Here is a 27,862-nt window from a genome sequence, read left to right on the forward strand (position 1 = left end):
GGGCCCGCCTCCGAGAAAGACTGCCGGGCGCATGCGGCCGGGGTCGGTCACTGGCTGCCGGGACTTTAGAGTGTGCGTCTCCGGCCTGGCTCTGCCCTGACGGGAGGATCAGAAGCCGGCCGCAGGTAGGCTGCCTCCGGGATCCCAGGGGACACTGTTCCTGGGCAGGAGCCGGCGGCGCGAGCGGAGCCCGGAGGGGGATGGCCCCGCTGCCGCGGTGACAGACTCCGCTTCCCACCAATCAGGGCCGAGTGGCCCGGCGTCCTGCCCAATGGCCTGCGTGCCTAACGGGCGTGGGGCGGGCGGCTCAGGCCGGCGAGGTGCCGGCTCCCGCGCGCGGGCCGCGTGGCCGGGCGCCGCCGGGTAGAGAGGGGTCGGCCGCGGCGTGGCGTGGCCGTAGGGGCTGGAGGGCCGGCGCTGCGGCGTCCGGCCTGGCTCGTGGGGTGGAGAGGGTTGTGGAGATGTGGCGCCCCCTCCCCCTCCGCCTCAGCAGCCCTCGAGAAAGCCCGCGCCGCCGCTCCCTCTGCAGCCGGGGTCCTGCGGCCTCAGAGCTCGGGCGTGGCCGCCCCGGGCTCGTGTTCTGGGTCCGAGGCTGCCCGCCGCGCTGGGGGATGGGCCTGGCGGCCTGGCGTCGGCCCCGCAGCTCCTCCGTGCACGGGCCGCGGAGAAGTCCCGAGCCCTGGGAGAAGGGGCCTCTGGGCTCGCCGGGCCGCCCGCACGGCCACGCTCATTGTCATCCCGAGTTCTCGGCGGCCCAGCGCCGCCCTGCGGGGTCTGACCCGGGCGGCCCTGCTGACGGGACTCGGGCCTCCGACCCCGGAGCTGGGGCCGGGACTCGACCCCCAGACCTTCAGGGAAACAAAACAGTAACAAGATAGGGAATCAGCTCTACTCTCCCTCCCCCACATCGTCGCGGAATAACTCGGATGCACCTTGATTTCTGTTGCTTGTGCTTGAAAACCTTCCCATCTCTTCTGGAAGAAAGTAAATATTGGGCCTTTAAGTTTGCAATTGGTTTGGTCCCTTGCCTGGCTTACCCCTTCCCCGCACGCTTATCTGGGCCCCACCTCTGTTGTCTGAGATGCCCCTGGGCCCGCTCCCTGTCGGGCAGCCCTGCCCTCAGGGCCCCTGCCCATTCAGGTGTGCAAGACAGGAGCAGCTGGGATCCTCCCGGCCCCCAGGCCATCCCTGTGACCCGCGCTTTGCCTTGGTCTCTGAAGGCTTCCTGCTGTCACGGGGTCTTGTTTGTAAATATTTAGCCTTTCTGGCTGGACTGCCAGCCACTTGGGAGAGGAGTTCAAATCGTGAATTTTGATGGTCCCCAGGTGTCCCGTGTAGTGGCCCCCATAGTAGGTGGTCCCCCAGTGTGACTCCAAGAGGACCCAGCCCTCTTGGCCCCCACTTGGTCTCTGTTGGCCAGAGAAGTAGTTCCCCTTGCAGAGGGAGAAAGCCGGGGAGACCTAAAGGAGGGGTTAAGTCCATTCAGGACAGTCAGGACTAATGGAATGCAGATGGTTGAGATGAGTGTTCTGGAGAAGGAATCCATGTTGCAACCATAACCAGAGCCAAAGAATTTCTAGGAACTTAGGAACTTCAGCTAAGGAGACCAGGGTGCAGTGTTAGTAGGGGATCTGTCTGGCTTGGGCGGGTCTGAAACGGGGCCTCGGTGGGATTCAGGTGTCAGGAAGGACCTGTCCCGCTGCCCGGGGACCTCCAGTAGTGTTTCCCCCAGAGGGGGAGGGCCTTGGGGTCAGATGAGTTTGGGGAGGCTGCGTCCTGTATGTCCCTTTGGGCAGATCACAGTGCACGTGATTTATTAACAGCGTCCTGAGGTCTTGCGTGAAAGGAACCAAATGACTTGGTTTAGCCAGCGTGTGTTTGGTTTATCTGTTCATAAAACCCCTTTTGGAAATCTCGTGTGCATTTTGTGGAAACCAGGAAGGGTGCTTTTGGGAATGCTGTAGCAGAGGCGAGGAGGGCAGGACGGAGGGGGGAGCTGTCCTGCTTCCGTGCCAGGTGTGGGCAGGGGTAGCAGGGGAATGCTTCAAGCAGAACCCCCCCGCCCCCGCCGCCCTTTCCTGCTCAGTTCTTAGCTTATGTTTGCTGTCATTTGGCTTCACGTGGGCCGCTCAGGAGGAGGAAAATGCCCTGCCCATGCCAAAGCAAGCATTCTCCACTGCCCAGGGGTTAAGTTTCTTACTTTGGTGGAATTTGGCTGTGCTGGCCGCGGGGTGTTTCGGAGCCTCTGAAGCAGGGGGCTGGTGATACGTCCTCTCTGGGGAGATGTCGTCTCCTTCCTCCTGTGCTGTCTACATGCAGCTGCTCTCTGCGCTCCTCACCCACCTACCGCCCCTTCACACCACCACTGCCCTGCTCTTGTTTGGATGGAATCTGGTTTCCCTGCCAGGTGGGTGGGGTGTTCTGAGGTCCTTCCCAGGGGACACACACAGTCATCCTGGAGGACCTGGCGAGATTGGCTAGGAGCAAGTGGTTATTAAGATACAGAAGAGAAGGGTCTTTAAAAGAATCTTCTGTTCAGTCGCAACTCCTTTTAAATGTGGGTGTTTTTTCCTTTCTGTTTCCCTCATAACCTGTGTCTTCTTTGCAATACGTTGTAATACACCCGAAGACGTTGCTTCTTCGTGGAGAATTGGAGTGCTTCTCCAAGACTGAAAAATATTTTCCCATGTAAGGGAAGTCATGAGGCACCTGCTAATATCCCAGTGTCTGGCAGTGGTGTCAGCCCATATTTGGGGCAGAGCGTTCTGTGTGCCAGCTTCGAGCTGTTTTTGTGTTTAATAAAATTAGGTTGATTCTTAAGGTTTGTGAAAGCCGTGTTTGAATAGCAGTTGTTTTTCTGCACATGTTTTGACTAATACCATTCAAGTGATCCAGACAACGTTTGTTAGGATCTTGTTTAAACCTGACAAGAACCTTCCAGAGTCACGTGACTCGGGAGGAACCTCAGGCTCCCAGAGGGCTCCTAGCTGGAAGCTGGAAGGGCCAGATCAGTGTGATTTGTTAACGTATTTCGTCTGTAATTCGTCCTTCCAGGTCAAAAGGTAAAATGAAGTACATTCTGGTTACTGGCGGGGTGATATCAGGAATTGGAAAAGGAATCATTGCTAGCAGTGTGGGCACAATACTGAAGTCGTGCGGCTTACACGTGACGTCCATTAAAATCGACCCCTACATTAACATCGACGCAGGAACGTTCTCTCCATATGAGCACGGTAAGCAAAATGCATTTCTTAAAAAGTAAAAACAAGTTGTACTAATTGGATAGTGTGTGGAGACTGTCAGCCCTGGGATCCGTATGTACCTTTTGGGTAACTTCTGTTGCCTGCCTTCCAAAAAGGTCCTGATACTACTTCTTGCGTGGACAGGAGGAAGCAGAGGTCTTACCAGGTGGTGTAGTGATTTGAGTAAAGAGGTGTTGTGGTAGAAATGACTGCTTGCTGGCTGGCTGGAGCAAAGCTTGTATTTCTCCTGACAGGAGGCATCTGGTGACGTTAGACCTTTATTGAAACATTTGAAAAGAGGGAGAATGCTAGTTTTTATGGACCCCCCCCCCCCCCATCTTGGAAAACCGGACAGGTGCTTAGAAGTTGTAAGGAGCTAGGTTTGTGTGGCCTGGGAGGGCAGTGGAGGATGGCCCATGTGCTTGGGCTGCTGCACCCGCATGGGAGACCAGGAAGAAGCTCCTGGCTTCGGATCGGCACAGTGCTGGCTGTGGCGGCCATTTGGGGAGTGAACCAACAGAAGGAAGACCTCTCTGTCTCTCTCACTAACTAAATCTCTACCTGTCAAAAAAAAAAAAAAAAAAAACCTAGGTTTGGCTCAAGGTGAGAAAGGTGTTCACGAGTGTAATGGCAGGTGCCCCTCCAAGAGTGGTGCTGCCGGCGACACTTGTCAGTGCAGCCAGGGCGCCCTTAGTAGAGTCCACAGCTGCTGTTTTTAACAAACTTCAAGAAGCTGTGGGTAACCTGTCATGGAGGTGACTGCCGTGTGGGATGCAGATAGCACAGGGGTGCTTGGGATGCTGTTTTGCTAGCAGGATTTGAAAAATAAAAATGAGGACTTTTGAGGTGAGAAATAGACACTGTAAAGAGAGGGGCAGTTTTTATTTCTTTGTCATGATTGAGTGCGCACCAGTTGTGGCCTGTGACCAAGTGGCCTCAAAGACTTGTTGCTTAAAACTGAGGATGACAGACTGGCAAAACCCACTGATAATATTTTAATGTTCTGGGGCCAGCCCTGTGGCATAGCAGGTAAAGCTGTCGCCTGCAGTGCCAGCATCCCATATGGGCGCCAGTTCGACTCCTGGCTGCTCCACTTCCGATCCAGCTCCCTGCTGTGTCCTGGGAAAGCAGTAGAAGATGGCCCAAGTCCTTGGGCCCCTGCACTTGCATGGGAGACCCGGAAGAAGCTCCTGGCTCCTGGCTTCGGATCGGCCCAGCTCTGGCCGTTGTGGCCATCTGGGGAGTGAACCAGCGGATGGAGGACTTCTCTTGCTCTTACTGCCTCTGCATCTCTAACCCTCTGCCTTTCAAATAAATAAATAAATCTTAAAAAAAAAATGTTTTGGCATTCTGCATTCTTTTTTTTTTTTTTTTGACAGGCAGAGTGGACAGTGAGAGAGAGAGAGAGAAAGGTCTTCCTTTTTCTGTTGGTTCGCCCCCCAATGGCCACTGCGGTGCACCGTGCTGATCTGAAGCCAGGAGCCAGGTGCTTCTCCTGGTCTCCCATGCAGGTGCAGGGCACAAGCACTTGGGCCATCCTCCACTGCCTTCCCGGGGTGTAGCAGAGAGCTGGACAGGAAGAGGAGCGACCGGGACAGAATCTAGTGCCCCGACTGGAACTAGAACCCAGAGTGCCGGTGCCGCAGGCAGAGGATTAGCCTATTGAGCCACGGCGCCGGCCATCCTGCATTCTTACTGATACCTCCAATGTCGAGGTAAATCTGTAGGGGTAGCAGTGGTTAATGCAAAGCCCTCGTGTCAGCTGCAGCGGTGGGAGAACCGGCCTGCTGGAGCGGGCCAGGGCTGGGCTCTCCCTGAGGGAGCACATGGTCTGTGAGCTTGTTTCCTGTTGCGATGCTGGAAATGAGCCGTTCTGGGCACAGTGTCCAGAGTGAAGCTGCATGGCATCAGTGTGAAGGGAATGGGGAAACTCTGGAACAGAAGTGTGGGGCAGGAGCTGATTCTTCCGATCCACACACCCTTCATATGCATACATCCTACAGAAAGGGCGCTTCACAAAGTTTGTAAGAAATAGAATTGAGCCGGCGCTGCGGCTCACTAGGCTAATCCTCCGCCTTGTGGCGCCGGCACACTGGGTTCTAGTCCCAGTCGGGGTGCCGGATTCTGTCCCGGTTGCCCCTCTTCCAGGCCAGCTCTCTGCTGTGGCCTGGGAGTGCAGTGGAGGATGGCCCAAGTCCTTGGGCCCTGCACCCGCATGGGAGACCAGGAGAAGCACCTGGCTCCTGCCATCAGATCAGCACGGCAGCCATTGGAGGGTGAACCAACGGCAAAGGAAGACCTTTCTCTCTGTCTCTCTCTCTCTCTCACTGTCCACTCTGCTTGTCCCAAAAAAAAAAAAAAATAGAATTGAAAGGTAAGTCTATCTCGGTGCACAAAAGTTTGAATTACATGAAGAGTCTTCAAAAAGTTTGTGGAAAATATGTGTAATAAAAAAACTACAGGAATGGTTTAAGCCTTGTTCTGCCAAGTTAAGATTTCTCAGGGGTTCTCCTTCCCCCAGCAGCAGATGCCATTGTGTTGCAAAGCCCCACACCACCCCAGCGCTCCGGGCCATTTTATAGCTCCCTGGCGGATGGTTCGCCGCTGGCTGGCAGCATGGCACTGCCTTCGTCTTCCAGGAGGCCAGTTGTGCCCTGATGCATGTTATTTCCTACTTGGCCAAACGTTTTCCTCTTCCCTGCAGGCGAGGTTTTTGTGCTGGATGATGGGGGGGAGGTAGACCTGGACCTGGGTAACTACGAACGCTTCCTCGACATCCGCCTCACCAAGGACAACAACTTGACCACCGGCAAGATCTACCAGTATGTCATCAACAAGGAACGCAAAGGAGACTACTTGGGGAAAACCGTCCAAGGTAGCACTGCGGTCACCTTTACGGCTTTACTCGCTGTAGTGTCTGAAATTCACTTTTTGCATAATTTCAGCATGAAACTGTCAGGGTCTTGTTTCTGACATGTGCTTTCTGCTGGCAATTTAGAATTGCGTGGCTGTTTTCTCAAGAATTGTCCGAAGAGCCATCGCTGCTCTGAAAATGACAGTGAGGCTTGTCAGTGCAGCGGTGGCAGCGGGACTGGAGCCCATGCTGGTCTCCCGCGGCCAAGTGATGAGTGCGAAGGGGGGAGGCAACTTGATTAGGACAGCTGGTGCCGCGCATCTGCGACTTCCTGTGTGTGGTGGTGACAAGGAAGTGAACATCCGCTGTGTACATTGGTTTTCAGGCTGTTGTCGTAAGTGGAACAGAGTCTGAGAAGTGGAGTGGGTTTCTGGGTCCTCCCAAGCTTTTACCAGTGCAACTTCACTTACAGCTGTTTGCTGTTTTGGGATTTTGCAGTCATGCATTTGAGACAAGTATTCTACTTTAAAAAAAGGTTTTTATTTTCTTTCTTTTTTTTAAAGGGGTAGGATTTAAAATACACACACACACACACATATGTATATACATATATAAGGTTTATTCGGTGATTTGAAAGGTGGGGGGGGGTGTCTTCATCTGTTGGTTCACTTACCTGCTGCTTCACAGAGTGCACATTAGCAGGAAGCTGGATTGGAAGTGGAGCCGGAGTTGAACCAGGCACTGCAATATGGGGTGCAGGTGTCCCATCTTAACTGCTGTCAGGTGCCGGCTCCCTGGGGCAGGTGTTGGGCATGACAGGTCAAACCACTGTCTGGGTCACCTGCACCCCATATTGGAGTGCCTGGGATTGAGCCCTGCCTCGTCCCTGCTTCTGGTCCAGCTTGCTGCTACTGAGTACCTCAGGAAGCAGCCGGTGACGGTGCAAGTGCTCAGTTCCCTCCCACCCAAGAAGACCTGGGTGGAGTTCCTGGCTTCTGGTTTCGACCTGGTCCAGCCTCGGCTATTGCAGACATTTGGGGAGTGAATGAGTAAATGGAAGATCTCTGTCTTCCTGTTTCTGTCTGCCTTTCGAATAAATACAAATAAGTAAATAAAAGTGGAAGTCGTGGGGTTAGCAGACCCCCGGTCTGGTATGATGTCAGCAGCCCAGATATGGGGGATTGCCGCAGAGTGGTTTTTGGCTTTAGACTGTAATGGCCCGAGAGCCGGGGGTCACACGGACAGCTGGCTCTGTCTGCTCCTCCTGGCCGGATCCTGGGCTGACTGGGTCGTGTTTGGATCTTGGCTCTGTCACTCACTGGTTCTGACAGCCTCTGTGAGCTCTGGCTCCTCCTCCTGTGAAATGGAGATGAAGACAGCGCTGGGCTTCCTCTCCTGTTGTTAGGCAGCCTCAGGACCGTCGCCGGGGGGTACTCCCCGAGCTCCTGACAGCACAGCTCAGAACCGAAATGATTTCCATCCTAGGTTTTGTTCTGGGCCTCGAATGCATTCTTCCATTCATCGTTTGTCAAATGTTTGTTGAATGCTCACTGTGGTCAGAGCCTTGCTGATGCCGGCAATATGTGAAGAACAAGACCAGGGAGGCCAGTCCTCGGGAAAGTTACCTGTGGCCGAGACAAAAGCCGACAAGTGACACCGAGGCCTTCCTGTGGCTGTGAAGGAGATGAAGGGAGTTGGGAGGGGAAGTGTGACGGGGGAAGGGCACTTTGGGGAGGTGGTCCCAAGGAAGAGGCCATCTGAGCTGAGGCAGGGCCTGGGGAGAAGGAGGAAGGCACAGATGTACAGAGGCCCAGTGCTACAGAGGGCTTGGCTGGTCAGGGGGTGCAGAGGCCAGCGTGGCTGAGGCACAGTCAAGGGCGGCAGTTGGAGGTGGGTAAGATGACCATAACAGGTTACAAGGGTCTTCAGGCCACAGCAAAGCACTTGGGTTTTCCTCAAAGCAGCGGGAAGCCCCTGAAGGGTTGAGATATTGGAGTGATGAATTCTGATTGGCAAAGATTCCCTTCGCAGCTGTGTGTGGAATCGATCATGGCTAGCCCTGTGCCCAGGGCACTGCTGGATAACTCCAGCAATCTGGGGTTAAACGGAAATCTCCATCCCTTAGGTCTTGCAGCCTGAGCCCAGCACTGTGGGAAAGTAAGGGTGCTCTGTCACTGGCATTCCTGGAGCACTGGCACGCCAGGCGTGCCGCTGCGCATTGTACAGGTGTTGCCCATAAAATGTCCACAGCTTCAGGAACTCGAGGCTTTTGCCTCCATATAACAGCTGGGGAAAACAGGCCCAAGAAGAGGTCTGTGATTTGCCTGATGATCACAGCTAATGAGAGGCGGAACTGAGCTTCGAATCAGCCGCTCTTACTGTGGAAGCTGTGCCCCAGCCTGCTGCCACGCTGTCGCTTTGGATTGTCAACCCATTGGTAAACTGCAGACGGTGCAGCAGGGGCGGGGCGTCTGGCCCTGGTGTGATGTGCCCATCTTCAGCCTTGCCTGTGAGCAGTGCGGATGGCCATGTGGTCCCTGTGTTGGTGTGTGGCCACGCGGCCGGGCTCTGCGTGGGGCACTGTGTGCTCCGAGGTGGCTCAGGACCTCAGTCTTGGCCTTGCTGTTTTGCAGTGCTTCTAGTAACAACTTGGAAATCTGGAAGGAGGCCACAGGCGTGTGAGCCCAAGGACGTGTTGAGGTCACTTAAAGGGGCCTGTCTCCAACGTGTGTGTGTGTTTAAGCCCCCTCTCTGCTGCGTCCCTGCCAAGGGTGCAGCAGCTCATTTGACCAATAAATCTGTTTGCTTCAGGCAGTGCTGATGGTGAGGTGTGAGTCACAGATTTCTTTTCTCTTTCCTAGTTGTCCCTCACATCACAGATGCAATCCAGGAGTGGGTAATGAGACAGGCCTTAATACCTGTGGACGAAGATGGCCTTGAACCTCAAGTGTGTGTCATTGAGGTTGGTGTGCTTCCTGCATATATGAACAAGTGTGCTCACGCCTCTCTAGCCAGCTGCCAACAGCTGGGAAGACAGTTCCCAGGGAAGCCCTGGGCCTTCCTGTCATGGCCAGTGCCCCGTGTTGCAGGGCAGCCGGTGTGCTAGTCACGTGGAACGGCCACGCAGGAGAAAGCGTGACTGTCCCCGTGCCAGTGAGTGTGGTGATGCATCTTCACCTGTCTCTTGAGAAAGCTGGCAGCCTGTGCTCTCTGTGGGCTGGAACATTCTTCCCCAATTGTGCTTTGTTTGCTTTCAGTTTCTGTGCTCCTGCTGTGCTGATCCTGGCTCTTGGAGCTCAGTGTTCCTGCAAAGACAGGAGACTCAGAGTTCCAGTGGTGTGCGCATGGCTGGTGCGAGGGTGACGTGACGCTCATGCACAGGAGTCCTGGCACCTCTCTCCCTGACTTTTTGTTGAAATGGGGGAAAAGATCATAACCTTGGGGAGTGGTGTGCCTGTCCACGAAAGTGACTTTTTGGCACAAAGCTGTGTCTAACTGTTGTTAGTTGATGGTTCACAGGGATGGGGAGGCCACAGCGTACTCTTTCTGGTCACTGAAGCGAGATGACAGAGTAGCTGATAGCAAACTAAACCCCCAGAGACAGGTTGGAGCTGAGCCTCTGCAATAACTTCTTCCTGCAGCTCGGTGGCACCGTGGGGGATATAGAAAGCATGCCCTTTATCGAGGCCTTCCGGCAGTTCCAGTTCAAGGTCAAGAGAGAGAACTTCTGTAATATCCACGTCAGCCTAGTTCCTCAGGTAAGGCGTTCCAGGGTTTGCTTTGGGGGAGAAGGAGAGGAGGGGAAAGGCTGATTTTCATCATTTCCTAACAGCTGTCGATGCTGGAGGAGCAGGAAGCAGAGAATAAAGAGCTGCTTGTGAATTTCAATCTTTCTGAAAAGATGAAATGGAAGACATTTGAGAAATTAATCAGGACAGTTGGCAGTTGAAGATGGTGGGATGATGATACATGGTTTTCTTTACTACTTCATGATAAGACCCGAGTAAAGGGCTCTATTTCAAAGAAAAATCCACAAGTACCCTGGGGGTGGGGGGGTAGGGGGAGTCCACAGGAACAGAAACCGGGAAGCTGCCTGGGCCTGAGCAGAGGAGCAGCAGCAGAACCTCCAGCAGCCAGCAGGGGGTGGTGTCAGGCCCGAAGAGGGGACCCCTCGCTCCTGCCCTGATGTGTGCAGATGGGCGTCAGCCCCGGCCCCTGGCAGAGGCCGGCAGGCTCTGGAGAGGGCATCTGGGCAGACACGAGAATGCGGCGTGCAGGGTGGCATGATGTGCTGTGGAAAGGCTTGCCTGCCAGAGCTGTCAACGGGGCTGGGCCCTTCCGTGGGGGTGGGGGGAGCCCTCTTCTCTGGGGTGACAAGCCCACAAGAGAAGACACAGCCCCCAGGGCACCCCAGTGAAACAGCAGCCGGATCCCCCACAGTGACCAGCCTGTGCACTCACACGGAACTTCCGGGTAGCTGTGATCCCATACATTTGGAGAAAGCACCTGATGTGTGAGAGAGCAAACTACAGGGAGAAGGGGACTGAGAGAACCGAGCCCCCGCGGGCAGCCCCCAGCCAGCCTGTCAGTCATGTGCTCCGAGAACCGACGGAGGTGAAGCTCGGGGTGTGCCGTAGGAGGGAAGATGCACAGAACAGGAGAGTCTTGCAAGTTGAGAATTGGGTAGCAGAAATGAAAACCCGAGAGAAGGACAGTTGACTAGAAAGGCCAAGAGAAAGAAAATAGGAAAGAAAAAGTAAAGAAAGAAGAGGAGCAGTCCGGGAGGTCTAACATGCAAAGAACAGGATTTCCAGGGAATGCGAGAAGCAGAGGGAGGTGTTATCTGAATCGGGTCAGTAGGCCTCGGCCACGGGCTGGAGTGGCCAGCCAGCTGTTTTTGAAGATGGAGTTTTGTGGAATTAGAGTCGTGTCCTTGTGTTCACGTGTTGTCTATGGCCGCTTCTGTGCTAACATAACGGGTGGAAGTTGGGACAGAGAACAGGGGCCACGGACCCTCAGATGTCTATCTATAGATAGACTGTCTATAGATTTCCGGTCCCTGTTCTGGACAGTTCAGTGGCTTTAGGAGCCCACTGCATTCCCAGCATATTGGGTGACAAATGGCCCCCACCAAGGCACACTGTTGTGAAGATTGAGGATAATGGGGCAGAAATTCTTAAAGAAATGGAAGATGCCAGGCTGTGGCGTAGCAGTGAAAGCCGCTGCCTGCAATGCCAGCATCCTGTGTAGTCACTGGTTCGAGTCCCAGCAGCTTCTGATCCAGCTCCCAGCTAATGGGCTGGGAAAGCAGTGGAAGATGGCCCAAGTGCTTGGGCCCCTGCACCCACAGGGGACCTGAAGAAGCTCCCAGCTTCTGTCTGGCCCAGCCCTGGCCTTTGTGGCCATTTGGGGAGTAAACTAATGGATAGAAGACTCTCTCTGTCTCCTTTCTTCTCTCCCTCTCTACTACCTTTCAAATAAGCAAATCTTTAAAAAATAAATGAAAGATAACTACAGTGTTGGCCTAAAAACAGCAAAGCTCTTTCATTGACACTTCTAAGGGAAAAGGATTTCCAACCTAGAATTCCACCCTGGCAGTCTGTTAAGTGTGGGAGAATGAAGACAATGAAATACAGAAAGGAAGGGTCTGGCACATGGGTTAAGTGTGGCCAGTATTTAAGTACTCGAAGGTGTGCACCTTGAGGAGCCTGCAGGCACAGGGAGAGGGCAGCGATCCTCATTTCATGGGGAAAGCAAAAGAAAATGCCTCCAAGTAAATGTCAAGAAGCAGCGCTAAAACGCCCTGGCAGGACCGGGTAAGGCGTGGGAGAGGGCAGGTGCGGCTGGGAGCACTGTTCTCTAGGAAGGGTGTCTGATGCCAGCCTGTGTCACTGACAGCGGGAACGATTGTGATTACGTTCTTCCCTGTTCAGAGAGGTCCAGGGAAGAGTTGTACTTGGAAATTCGTTCACCGTAGAAAAACTAACTTTTGCTTTGCTTGTGAAACAGCCAAGTTCAACAGGGGAACAGAAGACTAAACCCACTCAAAACAGTGTCCGGGAGCTGAGGGGACTTGGCCTTTCACCCGACCTGGTAAGCGCTCCTGCCGCCCTGCTTTGCTTGCGACTTTTTAGCTCCGGTTGAGGTCACTCCTCCGGGCCCAGGCCCGGGCATGGGCAGGGCAGACGAGACCTTTGTCTTCCTGGCCTGCCTCTGGTGGGAGCTGGTGGAGCAAAGGACCGGGGCCAGAGTATGCGGGATCTTCCTGCCTGGCTTCAGCAGGTTCTGTGCTTCCGCTTCGTTCTCCTCGTTAATCAAGGAGAACCCCAGCCAACTCCGGTGGCTCGTTAATCTGTCTGCTTGTACTGCCAGCCTCTTAGCTCTCCAGTGTGGGAGCTTAGAACTCCCGTTTGAAAACGGAGCAGTGTTTGCACGGGTGGTGTGCCTTATGCCGAGAGGTAACTTCTGCTCTAGCTTAGCAGTGTGGTGTCTGTTGCAGCTTCAGTAAGAGAAGAAGTCTTGTGTTTGTGACCCGGTCCTTGTTTCCTGCCAGGTTGTGTGCAGGTGCTCAAATCCCCTTGACACGTCAGTGAAGGAGAAAATATCCATGTTCTGCCATGTGGAACCTGAACAGGTAAGTGCGTACGTCATGTTTGGCTTCCGCTGCTCCTCAGGCCTCGGAGAGTGGGACACGGCTTGTGGTTATGTCACAGGAAGGCACACTTGCCCATTGTCAGCAGTCAGTGTCCCCTGGGCATTCCACCCCTCGGTCTGGCGAGGACGCAGTATTTGAGAAGCTTTCCCCCGCCGAACCGGCTTGCCCTTAACTCTCAGGGTTAATCATTTCCTTTTCTGGGCTCCTTGTGTGTCTCACACATGCTGGGGTGAGCCTGTCCTGGGCCCCCAGGGGAGGAGTGTGGGTGTGTGTCCTTGTCTCTGTTTGTCTCCTTCAGACCATGAGCTGCTGGAGGGCAAGGACCATTGTACTTGGCCTTGTGTTTCTGGTGCTTACGGGCACCCACATAACTCCGTCTTGCTGTTGCTGTGCCTGTGGAAAGGAGGTGCGCAGTTTGGAACCTGTGGGCTAGGTAACTGGTACCCAGTACAGAAATGCCAGTGGTGAGGACTGGAGACTGGCTTGGGTCCTGTTTGGCGGAAGCAGAGCAGAGAGAAGTCGAGGTTAAGGACTTTGAGAATGAGGTTGTGCAGTTGGCGACCAGATGATTTCCGGATCAGGAGACTGAGAGGAGAGCCCAGCTGGCCTGGAGGGGCGAAGGAAGCCCCGGTTGAAGTAGGCGCCATTCTCGTAGAATTATGATTACAGATTGGCCATGAGGAGTACGGAGTCACCGGCCTGGCATTGGCATGAACAGAACGGAGGAAGCCCTTGACCATTACCGAGGTAGCCATCCTTTCTGAGCTGGCGCAAGTGTCACCTGAGGCCTGGCATCAGTGCTCCTGTGTGTGAATGCTGAGCTGGGAACTCCAGCGTAGGGATTGTGCTTCCTACTGAATGTGTGGAACAAGAGTAATTTCAGGGTTCCCAACAGCCCTTTATCATGCACTTTATTTGAGATAATTTTCTATCAAATGAAAGGAATCTAATTCCATAGAAGATCAGGCTGTCATTAAAATTAGACACTGTTAGGAAGGATGTGTGGCCTGTGGCCCACGTTGCAGTGCCTGGGTTTGGTAGCAGGATCTGGCTGCCGACTCTAACTTTCTGCTGGTACAGACCGTGGGGGACAGCAGTGGTGGCTCTAGCAGTTGAGTTCCTGCCACCTGTGTGGGAGACCTGGATGGCATCCCCAGCTCCTAGCTTCTGCCTGGCCCTGATCTGGCTGTTGGAGGCACTTGGGCAGTGAATCAGTGGATAGGAGCTTTGTCTCCCAAATAAATTAATTAATTTGAAAAATTTACTTTTAAAAATGTTATTTCCATATTTAAATTCTTTAGACCTTTTGCTTAAGACCTGAATTTTTTCAAAAAAGAGAAAGGGGTCTTCCATCTGCTGGTTCACTCTCCTGTTGGCTTCAATGGCCAGAGCTGTGCTGATCTGAAGCCAGGAACTTCTTCCAGGTCTCCCACATGGGTGCAGGGGCTCAAGGACTTGGCCATCTTCCACTGCCTTCCTATGGAGCAGCTGGGACTCAAACTGGTGCCCATATGGGATGCCTACACTGTAGGCGGCTTTATCTGCTGCGCCACAGCGCTGGCCCAATAATTAAATTTAAAAAATAGGTTTTATAATTTTAGGTCTACAGGATACATTTTGAGTTCATTTTTATGTATAATTAGCCCCATAAATAAATCTTTTAAAGTTTTATAATTTTAGGTCTACAGGATACTTTTTTTTTTTTTTTTGAAGATATATTTATTTATTTGAAAGTCAGAGTTACACAGAGGAGAGGCAGAGAGAGAGAGAAGTCTTCTGTCTGTTAGTTCACTCCCCAGATGGCTGCAACCACCGGAGCTGCGCCGATCTGAAACCAGGAGCCAGGAGCTTCTTCCAGGTCTCCCACGTGGTGCAGGGGCCCAAGGACTTGGGCCATCTTCTACTGCTTTCCCAGGCTGTAGCAGAGAGCTGGATAGGAAGTGGAGCAGCTGGGACTAGAACCAGTGCCATGTGGGATGCCAGCGCTTCAGGCTAGAGCGTTAACCCCTTGCGCTGGCCCCTACAGGATACATTTTGAGTTCATTTCTATGTATAATAGTAAGTAAGGGTTGGAATACATCTTTTGGATGTGAATATCCAGTGATTCCAGCCCTATTTATTGAAAGCACTATTATTTGGTAATCTGTAATTTTCTTTATGGATATGCTGTTTAGATTTATGTATAGGTCTTCATAACTGTGTTGCTACAGTGAATGGCATTTTTAAGAATTGCATTTCTTGATTAGCCGTGGCCCATCTGTGGGAAGGCCCGCTGGCTCCTGCCGTCGGTCTGTAGCCTAGCAGCATCGCCACAGTTCTGTCAGTGCAGTTGCTTCCCCGCAGTCCTCCTGGTGTTCTTGTTTTCTCGTTTGTGTGTGTATGTCTGTTTTTCTTACCTAATATAATGGCTAATATCTCTAGTGACGTCATTGACTAGAAGTGGTGATGGGACCATTCCTGCTTCTGTTTTGAACCTCAAACATTAAATGCTTATTGTGGGTTTTTTATGTGTTCAGATTTCCCCCTCTGTTCTTAATTTACCAATGATTTACATTAGGAATTGGTTTTGAATACTTCCCAAGCCTGCATGCACGGAGGTGGTTATCATCTCCTTTATTAGGTCTGTTCCTGTGCTGAGTTCCACCGTTAGGGTTCCTGGTGCAGTGGTTCTTAAACTTGGCTGCGGAGTGGGGTCATTGAGGGAGCTTAAATACGAGGCCTACTTCCCCCAGCCCCACCCCGCCAGGAGATGCTAATTTAAGTGCTCTGGCTGTGACGTTGGCTTCTGGGGTTTTATAAGCTCCCCTGGATGATCCGTTGTGTAGCCAAACTGGAGAACCGTCATTAGTCTTGCTTTCGTTAAGTTACTTGCTTTTTTAAAACAGGTGATCTGTGTCCACGATGTCTCATCCATTTACCGTGTCCCCTTGCTGTTGGAGGAGCAGGGGGTTGTAGATTATTTTCTTCGAAGACTGGACCTTCCTATTGAGAGGCAGCCACGGAAAATGCTGATGAAGTGGAAGGAGATGGCTGACAGGTTTGCCTCTTGTGCGGAGTGGCGGGAGTGCCGGCGCCTTCGGCGCCTTTCTCTGTGTTGTGGGGGCTCGGAATCTAAGTTGCGCTGTAGCATGTCAGCACTTCTGTGAGAAATGATGTTCCTGGAAATGCAAAGAAAGGATTGTAGCTGCTGTGTGGTCTGGGACACAGAAGAGGTCCTGGCGGAGCTGGGCAGGCCCCAGGCCTCCAGGCACTGAGTTCAGAGGGACTCCTGTCAGGCTTGTCTCCTCGCTGCCAGACAGTCCAGAGAAACCAGCATCCCAGTGGTGGCAGACTGCGCGCACTCCGGAAGCCCGCGGGGTGGTGGCCTCCTCCTGGTGTGCTCCAAGGCCACGTCCCCACCCCCAAGCTGTGAGACCACACCAGAAGGAAAGCCGGGGGATGATCTGCTGAAGTCACAGCTTTGAGGACTGTCCCTGGACACCTCCCCTAGCTCTGTGCTGCCCTCACATCACTTGCAAGCTCTTATTTATTTATTTTTTTGATGGGCAGATTTAGACAGAGAGAGAGAGGAAGGTCTTCCTTCTGTTGGTTCACCCCCGAAATAGCCGCTACAGCTGGCGTGCTGCACCGATCCAAAGCCAGGAGCCAGGTGCTTCCTCCTGGTCTCCCATGGGGTGCAGGACCCAAGCACTTGGGCCATCCTCCACTGCACTCCCGGGCCACAGCAGAGAGCTGGACTGGAAGAGGGGCAACTGGGACAGAATCCGGTGCCCTGACCAGGACTAGAACCCGGAGTGCTGGTGCCGCAGGCAGAGGATTAGCCAAATAAGCCAACTTGATCAGTGTCCTGGGCAGTGGCCTGATTGTAGTTGTACAGTTGCTGTGATCTTTTGTAAGCCTTGGGGATGACGCACTCCTGTTAGGGTTCTGTGATTCTCCCATTTTGGCATTTTCCTTTTCGGTCTTTGTCCTTTTAGACATGTATCTTAACATTTTTATGCACTTGTAGTTACCAAAATCACCCACAGTTTTAGGATTCTTTTTAAACAAAACTTAAATGTTTTGGTCTGTTACTACTCCTACTTTACAAATGAAAATTCATTTTTTAAAAATTAATTAATTTTTTTAATTTTTAAATTTTTTTTATTTTTGACAGGCAGAGTGGACAGTGAGAGAGAGACAGAGAAAAGTCTTCCTTTGCCGTTGGTTCACCCTCCAATGGCCGCCGTGGTAGCGCGCTGCGGCCGGCGCACCGCACTGATCCGATGGCAGGAGCCAGGTGCTTCTCCTGGTCTCCCATGGGGTGCAGGGCCCAAGCACTTGGGCCATCCTCCACTGCACTCCCTGGCCACAGCAGAGAGCTGGCCTGGAAGAGGGGCAACCGGGACAGGATCGGTGCCCCGACCGGGACTAGAACCTGGTGTGCCGGCGCCGCAAGGCGGAGGATTAGCCTAGTGAGCTGCGGCGCTGGCCTAAAAATTATTTATCTGAAAGATCTATGGGATGGGGGAGGCTTCCATCCACTGGTTAACTCCCCAGATGGCCACAGTGACCAGGGCCAGACTAGGCCAAAGCTAGGAGCTAGGAGCTTCATCTGGGTCTCTCATGCAGGCACAGGGGCCCAGGGATTTAGACCATTTTCCACTGCTTTCTCAGGTGCACCAGCAGGGAGCTGGATTGGAAGTGTAGCAGCTGGGACTCGAACTGGCACCCATATGGAATGCCGGCGCTGCAGGTGGCAGTTTAGCCGCTATGCCACAACACCGTCCCAACTTGGTTTTTTTTGAAAAAAAAGTTTGTGAGATTTCAAAACTCTTTGTAATAGCTTCTAAAGGCTTGTTTTCTTTGCCACACCTGCTGTGTTGGTCTGAAAATTGCTTCCTCTTCAGACCTCAGGTCATGGTTGTTCCCATAATACTCTTCCCAGACAGTGTTTTTCTTCTCTTGCAAGAGCAGTTCTGATGTCACGACGGTGTACCTCCTGTGTGACCGGGTATTTTTGGCCTTTGTTCCACAGGTATGACCGCTTGCTCGAGACTTGCTCCATTGCCCTCGTGGGCAAATACACCAAGTTCTCGGACTCGTATGCCTCTGTCATCAAGGCTCTGGAGCACTCGGCACTGGCCATCAACCACAAACTGGAAATCAAGGTAGGAGCGCTGGAGAGGGGGGACCCAGGCATACTGTCGGCGCCGAAGGCATGTCTGCTGTGCCTGTGCCGCCCTGAATTTCTTAGGAGGCATAAAAAGATGTGGTCGGCTCCTGGCCTTGAGCACAGTGTTTTCAGGAAATAATGGGTGGGGAGAGAAATGGAGGCCAGAAAGGGCTGAGTGGCTGGATCTGCCTATTAGGTGGCCAAATGAAGCTGCCTTGCGGGAATGGTTGGCCTCAGTGGGCAATTGCCGGCACTGCTGTTCCGGATACTGATGGCTCTTGGGGACTTGGCTGGCATCTGGGCCGCCTTTCCTGACCTGTGCTGGCAGCATACAGCTTACCTGAGTGAGATGTTAGGATACATTCAACCCACATAGCAGTGAGGTTTCTCAAGTATGTCCACTCATCCAGCAGATGCTTGGGACATAGGTGGCTTTTGGCAAATGGTGGTTCCTGGGTGCTGGCCTGTGTCGTAGGCAGCTGCTGAGCTGCTGGCATGTCAGAGCACAGCCCTGCCTCTCTGTGCAGGTGGCAGTAGGGGCTTGGGGTTTAAGAGTATGGGTGTCAGAGCAAGGTGGCCAGGCTGCAGCTCTGGCTGTGCTGCCGGTAATCTGTGTGACCATGGACAGCTTAACCTCTCATGGTGCCTTAAGTTTATTTTGGCGCTGAAATACTTTTAAATCTCTACATAAAAGGCTGACCAGGAAGTTCTCAGAAATGTGTATGCTGGGATCTTAACCTTTTAATTCCATTTTGAAGTAGCATCATATAAAGATATGCCTTTAAAACCAAAATTAAGAAAGATGGAACATTGGTAATGTCATGTAAAAATCACGAAAGAGGGGTGAGTGAAGGCGCTGCTTAGGATCCCACATCCCATTTCAGAGTGCCTGGGTTCAAGTCCCAGCTCCGTGCCTCGCCCCTCATTTCAACTTCCAACTGATGTTTACCCTGTGAGGTACCAGGAGTCCCTGGCACCATGGGGCAGGTTTAAATTCTAGGCTCCTGATTTGGGGCTGGCCTAGCCCTGGCTGTTGTAGGCATTTGGGGAGTGAACCAGTGAATGGGGGAGATCTCTGTCTGCCTTTCAGTACCGTTATCCAGTTAATAGTCACGAGGGAATGCCCTCTAGAGTTGTAAGCCTGCCTTTCTCCCGTGTCTGAATCACCCCCAGTACATAGACTCCACGGACCTGGAGCCGAGCACCCTGCAGGAGGAGCCTGTGCGCTACCACGAGGCCTGGCAGAAGCTCTGCAGCGCTCAGTGAGTGGAACTCGGGTGTGAGCGATTGAGCAAGTCTGGGGCTTTCCCGGCTGGTGATGGGAAGTTGCTCGTTAGTGTCTTTCAGTTACTGAAAAGACTACGTACTCTGTGATTTAAGCCTTATAAAAATACTTGCTTACCGGTCTAGTTTGGATCTAAGAAAACCTGTTCCAATTTTGTTGACACCGTTTGCTGTATGCATCTGCTGTTGAAGCTTATCATTTAAGGGTTTCCCCTCTAGAATGCTTTTTGTGATAGTCCGGAGTTAGCAAGTATGTCTCCCGGAGCAGCTGCACATGGCAGGGCGGGTGCACTGAGCTGACCAGGAAGGGCCCTTTCTACTCTAGGGGCCCCAGTTGCATTTCTATTCATGAATTCCTGTATGTTAAACATGGCAGAGGCCTCTGTGCCTGGCCCAGCACAGCAGCAGTCGTGTCTGTAAGCGTTTCCTCAGTGTCTGCCTTCGAAGGGGTCACACCAGTCACAGCCAGGAACAGCGCGCGGTCCAGTAGCGAGATGCACGGAGTAAGGCCGTGGCTGTGACCATGGCTGCTCTGGACTGTCGCAAACTGGACCGTGTTGTCTTGTGCAGTGGAGTGCTGGTTCCAGGAGGATTTGGTGTTCGAGGAACAGAAGGAAAGATCCAGGCAATCTCCTGGGCTCGGAAACAGAGGAAGCCTTTTTTGGGTAAGAGCTGTGCGGTGCGCTGGAGCCCTCCACTGGGCAGGGCGGTCATTGCCAGCGCCAGGGCTGTCTTCCCAGACGGCTGCCCAGGTAGAGAGCAGCACTCTGCTGTGGCTTGGAGAGGCCAGCCTTCCCTGGAAACTCAGTGCTTGGGAGCTACGCGCAGGCACGCAGCCGTCGGCAGGGGACGAGCTGCTGATGGGGAAGTCGTGTCGCGTGCGAGCCCAGCTGTCTGCAACCCATGCGTGCCAGGGTTCACGTCCTCACGCAGCGCACCAGCTGGCTGTGACTCAGTGCCTGCTGGTGTTATTTCAACTTGATCAGTTGTAAATAAGATTCATGAGGAAACTTGAGGTTTAAAGTGCTGCATATTGTTTACTTGTTAAATTGGATAAGCGCAGAACCTGGATTCTTCATGCAGCCTTAGACCCACTGTCAGTGCTGCATATGCGGGAGGCAAGCCAGCAGGGCGCTGGGTCAGAGCAGGACATGGCGAGAGCGCGATTATCCTCCGTGACCGAGCAGGACACAAAGCCCTTGGCAGGCCGGAGGGAAACCCCGGAGCTGCTTCTCAGTGGAGTTTGTTCTTCCTCCGCCTTGCAGGTGTGTGCCTAGGAATGCAGTTGGCAGTGGTGGAATTTTCAAGAAATGTGCTGGGATGGCAAGGTGAGTGTGCTGGCCCTGGGAGCCGTGCGGAGGACAGGCCTGCCTCGCGTGCAGCACGGGGCCCCTCCACATAGGAAGGAGGGGGCGTGGCTGAGCAAGTGGCTGCTGCTTCCTGCTCCTGTGACTTCCTGTTCAGGAGATTCTCTCTGATAACCATGGCCACCACCCACCCGGGGCCTGGCTCCAAAATGAAGGCCACCTGTCCTGTCGGCACGGCACGTAGCTAAGCCAGAGTCGGGCGGGGGCTGCACGGGCGTGGATCCCGAGAGTGGCTTACAAGGCCATGCTGGGATGGTTGGCCACAGCCTGTTTGTTCTTCGTAGCCCGCAAACGTCCTCCTGTGACAGATGGAGCAGTCCAGAGGAGTGCAGACGCAGCCCGGCTGTGCACCGCGCAGTGGTGCTCGGCGGCCAGCTGTGGTGCAGCTGGGTGTCCTGGCCCCTGTTGTGAGAGGCTGCTTCCCAGTGACCCTGGGGAAGGGTGGCTCAGTGTGGTGGGCAGCATAGCATGTCCCTTAGTCCTGCCTTCTGCATCTGGATAGGGACGGTCCCACCACTCCGGCTGGTTCGTGGTGGGGGCTCCCTGCACCCTTCCATAGTCCAGCCCGTCTCACCTGGGCTCCCAGCGGGCAAGTGACTTGGTGATGGAACTCGCCCCTAGCTGAGACGGGCCCCTGCTTCAGACCTGGGAGGTAATGGTGCCTGGCGTTCCCATGGAAAGCCGGAAACGCCGTGCAGGAGCTGGTTCCCTGCTGTCCAGTCCTTGGCAGTTTTGCCTGTGATTCAGAGGTGCGTTCAGTACGGCTGGAAGGTAACTTCCGAGTTAGCTCTTGAGCAAAGCAGTCGATTCTGAGGATGAAAGAAATTGGAAGAACTAGTGCTTGCTCGTCGTGGAGAGACAGAGTCTAAGGCTAAAAGGGAAGAAATGAAGACAATATAAGAAATGTTCTGATCATTGACCGACTTTAAACTGCGAAGGGAAATTGTGGCTTAGCACTCGGCAGTGTGTCTGATGCAATCACTTTCATTTGTAACTGTAATTCTAATTTTTCAGATGCCAATTCTACAGAGTTTGATCCTAAGACCAGTCACCCTGTGGTGAGTCGTGCATGGACCTCAGAGGAGTGTGGGAGGGGCCCTGTGAATGTGATTGATGGCTGCAGACAGGACGTGGGAGCTGCTGGCTCCATTCCAGAGACCCTGACGTCTTGGGCCCTCAGACCTACCAGATGGGGCATCTTTTTCATCATTTCCCACTCACCTTTCCAGTTTACCCCAGAAAGTTTATAAGACAGATGCTAGCCTGGCCACCTGGAAAACATTCCTGATGAAGATAATTCTCCATCCCCACTCTCCTCTGATCCTGGGAATGCTTGATAAATAATCTTTTTTTTTTTTTTTAAGATTTATTTATTTATTCAAAAGTCAGAGTTAGAGAGGAGAGGCAGAGACAGAGAGAGAGGTCTTCCATCTGCTGGTTCACTCCCCAGATGGCCACAATGGCCAGAGCTGTGCTGATCTGAAGCCAGGAGCCAGGAGCTTCTTCCAGGTCTCCCACTGCTTTCCCAGTCCATAGCAGAGAGCTGGATCGGAAGAGGAGCAGCCGGGACTAGAACCGGCCCATATGGGATGCCGGTGCTTCAGGCCAGAACTTTAACCCGCTGTGCCACAGTGCCGACCCCGTTAAATAATCCTAATATGAGACACACACACACACACACACAAGGGATCATCACATTAATAGAGGATGCATATTATAAGTAAATTATACATGGATTTCACATTAGTTTTGCACCAAAATTAAGGTTTTAAGTCCTTATATTAATATGTAAACTCCAACAGCCATCTTGGGAGATGGGTGTGTGATTCAAGAACTGCTGAGAGACTGCCCAGTGGCCTCATGGTGGCCAGAGCTCTCCTGGGCCCGGTGTCACATAGCACTGCTCATCCCACTGGGCTGTTAGGGCTCCTAGGGGAGGGACAGACAGGGGGCCTAAGGGAAGGTTTGAGAGTGTGGGACCTTCGGGTGGGGAGAGCAGGGCACAGGCTGGGAGGTGAGTGGGGCTGTCGCTGGCGTGCTGCATAGCCCATCTGTCCCATCACCTGCTAAGGTGTCTCCTGGGTACTTGCTAGCACCCTTGCCTGTGAGCAGCGCACAGGCTGGTGGGGGAGACACGCTGTGCCCGATCTGTCCTCACGGTCCTTTCAACATACTCCAGCCTCATAGCACCTGCCCGGTAGCGGGGCTGGGTGCTACACAGCGTGGCGACCATGAGGGTGGGGAAGGTGGTTGTCGGGAGGCGTTTCCATGGTGACAGAACATCTGTCATTAGGCAGGGCTGGTTGGTGGAGCAGCAGGGTTTGGTAGTCCATGTCTGTTTTCTGAACCTCTCCAGGTCATAGACATGCCCGAACACAACCCCGGGCAGATGGGCGGCACCATGAGGCTGGGCAAGAGGAGAACCCTGTTCCAGACCAAGAACTCGGTCATGAGTAAGAGCTGCTGGGAGCCGCTGGTTTGGGCGTGGCTCGGGCAGGATGCGTGTCTTAGGGTGATGCCGTGGCTCCGCTGACATTTTTGGGTTTTGTTCTTGCTTTTGAAGTTCTTTCTCCCCCTCCTAATCACACCTTACGCTTACGGTTCTGTAAGCTCCAGAACGGCAGCGTGGGCTCTGCGGGGCCCTGGTGTGGACAGCGCCATAGAACGAGGCAGGCAGGTTCAATCCAGTGTAACCTGTTAGGTCCCTGTGCTAGCCAGTGGAATCAGAGTGCTGAGAGTTGATTTTTACCCTACAAAAACAGCAGCTTCCTAGGGTTCAGTCTAAGATTTTATGCCAACACAGTACGAGTAGGTGCTAGAGATTTAGGGAAAGTCTGAAAGGAAGTAACTCTCCCGTGCAGGTTTTTGTCTTCCTTGCCCTCATCTGTTAGCACAGGTACCCTTGTGTCAGGCGGCGGGGTGGCGGGGGGAGGTCCCCACAGTGGCCGCTTGATCTCCAGGTCCTCCCAGCTCTCACCTGTGCACGCAGGGGTCTTGGCTGGCAGCCTGCGTGCAGGTGCGGCAGTCACCAGTCAGGGCTCTTCCAGGGCCCTGGCTGTCGGCTGTGTCCCGCTCTGGTGGCATCAGAGGCTGGTAGGGTCCATGGCTGAGACGCCTCTCCTTGGCGTGGCCAGAGAGAGCCCGGGAAAGAGTCTAGGCCGTGCCGTGAGGCACAGGGGAGTGGGCAGGGGAGCCATGGCAGCGGCAGCTCGCACACTCAGGAGACGGGGCCGGGAAGCAGGGGAGGGTGGGATCTTTCGTGAGATCCGGTTCTTGACGCGAGGCTGGGCTGTCCTGCAGGGAAGCTCTATGGAGACGCAGACTTCCTGGAGGAGCGGCACCGCCACAGGTTCGAGGTGAGAGCCGAGCGCTCTTTGCGCGCCTCTGCAGAGCCCTTGGGTGGCGAGGCCGGTCACTGACGTCTCGTGCTTCAACAGGTGAATCCAGTCCTCAAAAAGTGTCTGGAAGAGCAGGGCTTGAAGTTCGTCGGCCAAGACGTTGAAGGAGAGAGAATGGAGATCGTGGAGTTGGAAGGTGATTGCCTGCACACTGTGTCCCCCCTGCCCGTGTCGGGAAGCTGCAGCCCTGGGCGGTTCTTCCCTGCACGCGGCCTTCTGTTTAACCCCTGCCAAGGAGAGCTGAACCTTGGTACTGCACGCCCGTCAGCTCTCCAGTGAACTGCGTGCCAGTTGCTGGGAGTCCCAGGAGCCGGTCCCGGGTGGGAGCCCGGAGAGGCGCCCCCAGCCGGGTCCGTCTGCCTGCCCCAAGTGAAGAGTTCCCTGCAGGCCCCTTCAGTCTCTGGCAGGGGAACCACGTGATACCTCCCTGCCTCTGACGTTCTGTGCACAGCATACATAGTGGTTCCTGTGGATTTGTTTCAGATCATCCTTTCTTTGTCGGCGTGCAGTACCACCCCGAGTTCCTGTCGCGACCCATCAAGCCCTCCCCGCCGTACTTCGGCCTCCTGCTGGCCTCCGTGGGGCGGCTCCCGCATTACCTCCAGAAAGGCTGCAGGCTCTCGCCCAGGTGCGGCTCCTCGTCTCCTCATCTGCCTGCCCCGTCCTTTAAGCGGCACCAGGCTGACCATGGGGAGGTGACCCGCAGTCTCCAGCACAAGCCACCGCGCCCAGGCCTGTGTGCTCGCAAGGGGCACTGCGTGTCCCTCCCCTTCCCCAAGGGCTTCCCTGGCTGCACTGTGGGGAAGCTGCGGGGGCGGGGCGTGTGGCCTGTGTTGCCCTTATCCCCAGCTGGTAGCTGGTCTGGGTGTCACGTCACGCTGAACCACCAGTGGGGCGATGGCCCCTGCACCTGGGAGAGAGCAGCCCTGCAGCCCTGCACCCCGTGCTGGGGGTGGCGTGGCGAGGAGTGTGGTTTCTGCCGGGTGCAGACCAGGGTCCTCGTCGTCACGGTGGCTACGGGAGCAGGGCAGGATGGGAGGTCCTGGTGACAGATGGTGAATAAACCGTGGGAATTCTGCAGGGACACCTACAGCGACAGAAGTGGAAGCAGCTCCCCCGACTCCGAGATCACGGAGCTCAAGTTTCCATCGATAAACCACGACTGAGGTGGGAACGTAAGTGACGTTTTTAGTTCGGGGAAAGCGAAGCAGACGGGCGGACGCTGGGATTGCAAGAATGTACGGCAGAGGATGAGGGCGCAGGCGTGACCCGCAGAGGGTGTGGCCCTGCTGGCGGCCACAGTCGGGGCGTCCTGGCCTGTCCTGAGGCGCGGGGTTCTTGGGCCCTGTCGTTTCTGTGGCTGCGAGCCTGGAGCAGGGGAGGAGGCAGCAGGGTGACCATGTGGCCCAGGCATCTTCCCAGCCTCGGGCTTCCCGCGGGAAGTGCTGCCAGCTGCTGCTCACACAGTGGCTTGGTGTTGACCGCTGCTCCCCTGGAAGTCCCTCCAGACCAAGCGCAGCCTTCAACGCTTGTCCTCGGTCTGACCGGGTCTGTGAGTTGTGGCGTGCAGTAACCACGAGCGGCGCTCTGAACTGGGAACCCTTTAGACCCAGAGTGGACTGTGTTGGCAGAGAGATTCTGGTGGGGGGCTGCAAAGGGCTGTCGGGTGGGGGCCCAGGCCGCTGGGGCTCCCGCCGGCTCGCAGCGGTGGGGTAGGAGCCTATGGGGGTCGGGAGTGACCCCCAGGCTGCATCAGGTGCCCGTGAGTATCCTGGGAGACGGGCAGTGACCGCTGGGGCAGTGGGCTGTAAATGGTAACTACTCTGTGGACGTCCTGTTGAATGCTAATTTTTTGTTTCACACAGGGACGATTCGTTGAGAGCCTTCGGACTTTGGTAGAGTTTACAGCTTTGATTCTACACTTGGCTTTTGACACTTCCTTTAAATTATGTTTTTATTAAGATTATTTTATTACGGGGAAGGGTATCTGGAAACCTTTGGCACGTGCATGTCCCACCACGTGTGCCGGCCCCTCCGCACGCGCACTGCCTGTTGGTCGCGCGCTTCTTTGGCAGTCGAGCGTTGGGATGAGAGGCCGACGCCCGGGCTGGCGGAGGACCCATCACCGCCGTTTCTCCAACTACCTCGTGTCGCTGTGGATCTGCACAGGGCCGTTCTGGCCGGGACCCGAGGGTGCTGCTTGCCACTGAGAGCAGGGGAGACTCAGAACCGCCCGGGGTTGGAGCGCGGACCGGTCCGTTTGGCGTCGCGTGAAGGAGAGTCTGTCTCTGAAGGCTGCCTTTACATCTGCCCTTCCGCCAGGGCTGGGCGCTCCTTGCATCAAGGGGTCACTCAGCAAGCACCAGGGAGCTGGGGAGACTGCGCTGTGGCCCCCGGCCACTCAGCGGTACTCGGGCACTGTTCTTCCAGGGCGATGTGACTGTAGCTGGAACGCACCAGGAAAGCTATTTTCTTAACGTGACGGGATGGGGAGCCCAGCCGTGTGCCGCTGGCCGCCGGCTGGGCCTGGGGTATGCTCTAACTTAAGAAATAAATCCCGTGGAGCAAGAGACAGCTTGGTTTGGTGTCTGCAGCTGCCTGGAGCAGGCCTGGGGGCCCAGCGTGCTGCGTGTAGGTCCGAGCTGTGGGTGCTGGGCTCTCCTGCAGTGAGCATCCGGCAGTTTGTTATAAAAACTAAGGGACGAGCCTTTCTGTTAATAGGATCCAGAATTTTCCAGAAAGGCTTCTGATGGGAGGGAAGCAGCAGGGGCTATGGGGGAGTCCCCTCTGCAGACACCTCCCCATGGCAGGGAGCAGCGGAACACAGGCCTCCCCAGCGCTTCCTCTGGCCACGGCTTCCCAGCTAAAGGTCACTGACCCAAGGGTCTTTCCCCTCCAGAGCGAACAGAGGGGATGTCAGTGCCATTGGCGCCCACCCACACTCCGGCCCATCCCGGTCCTTCACTCCTTAGTCTGCGCCCCCCGAGAGCAGGTGGCGGGCGGCAGCCTCCTCTCCTGGAGCTCGCAGCTCTGCACTTGTGGAGCTCTCCGTGCTGCGCTCGGTGCTCACAGTGTGGCCACTGGGTCTGCGGTCCCACTGTCCCCCCAGGACAGCGAGGATTTGGGCCAGTGTGGGTGCTTTACCTTCGAGGTCTTGTGTTCCTGCACATCAAAGGTGGCCCCAGCAGGCCAGTCAGGTGCAGGGACCCCAGATGGCTCCCCAGGGCTTGCAGAGCTCCGCCTGCCCCACCACCCCGGCTGTGGCATACAAGACTGCCCAGTGCCAGGACCAGAGCTGGGCTGCCCACCTTCCAGGCCTGGTGTTGGTGATCCACGGGCTGGTGATCCATGGCCGGTGATCCATGGTGCCCTTAGTCCACGGGCCGGAGCAGCCCTGCCTTTCCAGTTTGCCAGCTCATGCCCTCCAGGCACGCTCTTGAGGACTCACACCCAGCGCGGAGCCTGCCCAGATGCCGCCTCTCTGACTGGCCCTGGGGATTTGGGAGCTGTCTGGACACACATCTGTGGTCACATTTGAAGAACCCTGTGACCAGCATGAACCGTGTCCAAGGCAAGGCTGCATCCTATTGGCTAAGTGGGAAAACCAGCTCTCCAGGCAGCTGGGACCGGCCCCAGGGAGGCCGCCTGGCTGCCGACGGAAGGGCTGGCTGGGGTGCCAGAGCTTCTCCATGTCTGCTCTGTGGGTGTGGCTAAGGTTAACCCGTGGGAGTGGGTGGGGTGGGGCATCTGCCACGGTGTGGTCCACGGAACCTCAGTTCTACACCATGTGACAAGGCTCCGGGAGGGTCTGGTGGCTCAGATCCAAAATTTAGGAGTATTCTTTAAGAAAAAAGGATTTATTTGAAAGGCAGAGTGACAGAGGGAGACAGAGATCTTCCATCTGCTG

General features: G+C 54.7%; 1 protein-coding gene across 1 annotated transcript; it reads left to right on the top strand.

Moving 5' to 3' along the window:
- Nucleotides 1-26,546, top strand: CTPS1 (CTP synthase 1). Its single transcript, XM_062191061.1, has 19 exons — nt 1-125; nt 3,055-3,233; nt 5,947-6,117; nt 8,958-9,058; nt 9,738-9,854; nt 12,106-12,189; nt 12,650-12,730; nt 15,637-15,788; nt 17,769-17,901; nt 19,080-19,168; nt 19,761-19,855; nt 20,456-20,518; nt 21,572-21,615; nt 22,914-23,010; nt 23,858-23,913; nt 23,995-24,091; nt 24,439-24,583; nt 25,037-25,130; nt 25,821-26,546. Exons 2-18 carry the CDS (start codon nt 3,068-3,070, stop codon nt 25,119-25,121), a joined length of 1,776 nt encoding a protein of 591 aa, XP_062047045.1. The 5' UTR covers nt 1-125; nt 3,055-3,067; the 3' UTR covers nt 25,122-25,130; nt 25,821-26,546.
- Nucleotides 26,547-27,862: the final 1,316 nt, after the last annotated feature.

The sequence above is a fragment of the Lepus europaeus genome, chromosome 5 (genome assembly GCF_033115175.1).
Source record: "Lepus europaeus isolate LE1 chromosome 5, mLepTim1.pri, whole genome shotgun sequence".
Classification (NCBI taxonomy): Eukaryota; Metazoa; Chordata; class Mammalia; order Lagomorpha; family Leporidae; genus Lepus; species Lepus europaeus.

Excerpts from the sequence above, each read along its gene's own strand:
- CTPS1 (XM_062191061.1), top strand. The coding sequence starts at position 3,068 with ATGAAGTACATTCTGGTTACTGGCGGGGTGATATCAGGAATTGGAAAA. Across the intron at positions 23,914-23,994 it reads GGCACCGCCACAGGTTCGAG|GTGAATCCAGTCCTCAAAAA; the intron begins GTGAGAGCCGAG and ends GTGCTTCAACAG. Across the intron at positions 24,092-24,438 it reads GGAGATCGTGGAGTTGGAAG|ATCATCCTTTCTTTGTCGGC; the intron begins GTGATTGCCTGC and ends GATTTGTTTCAG.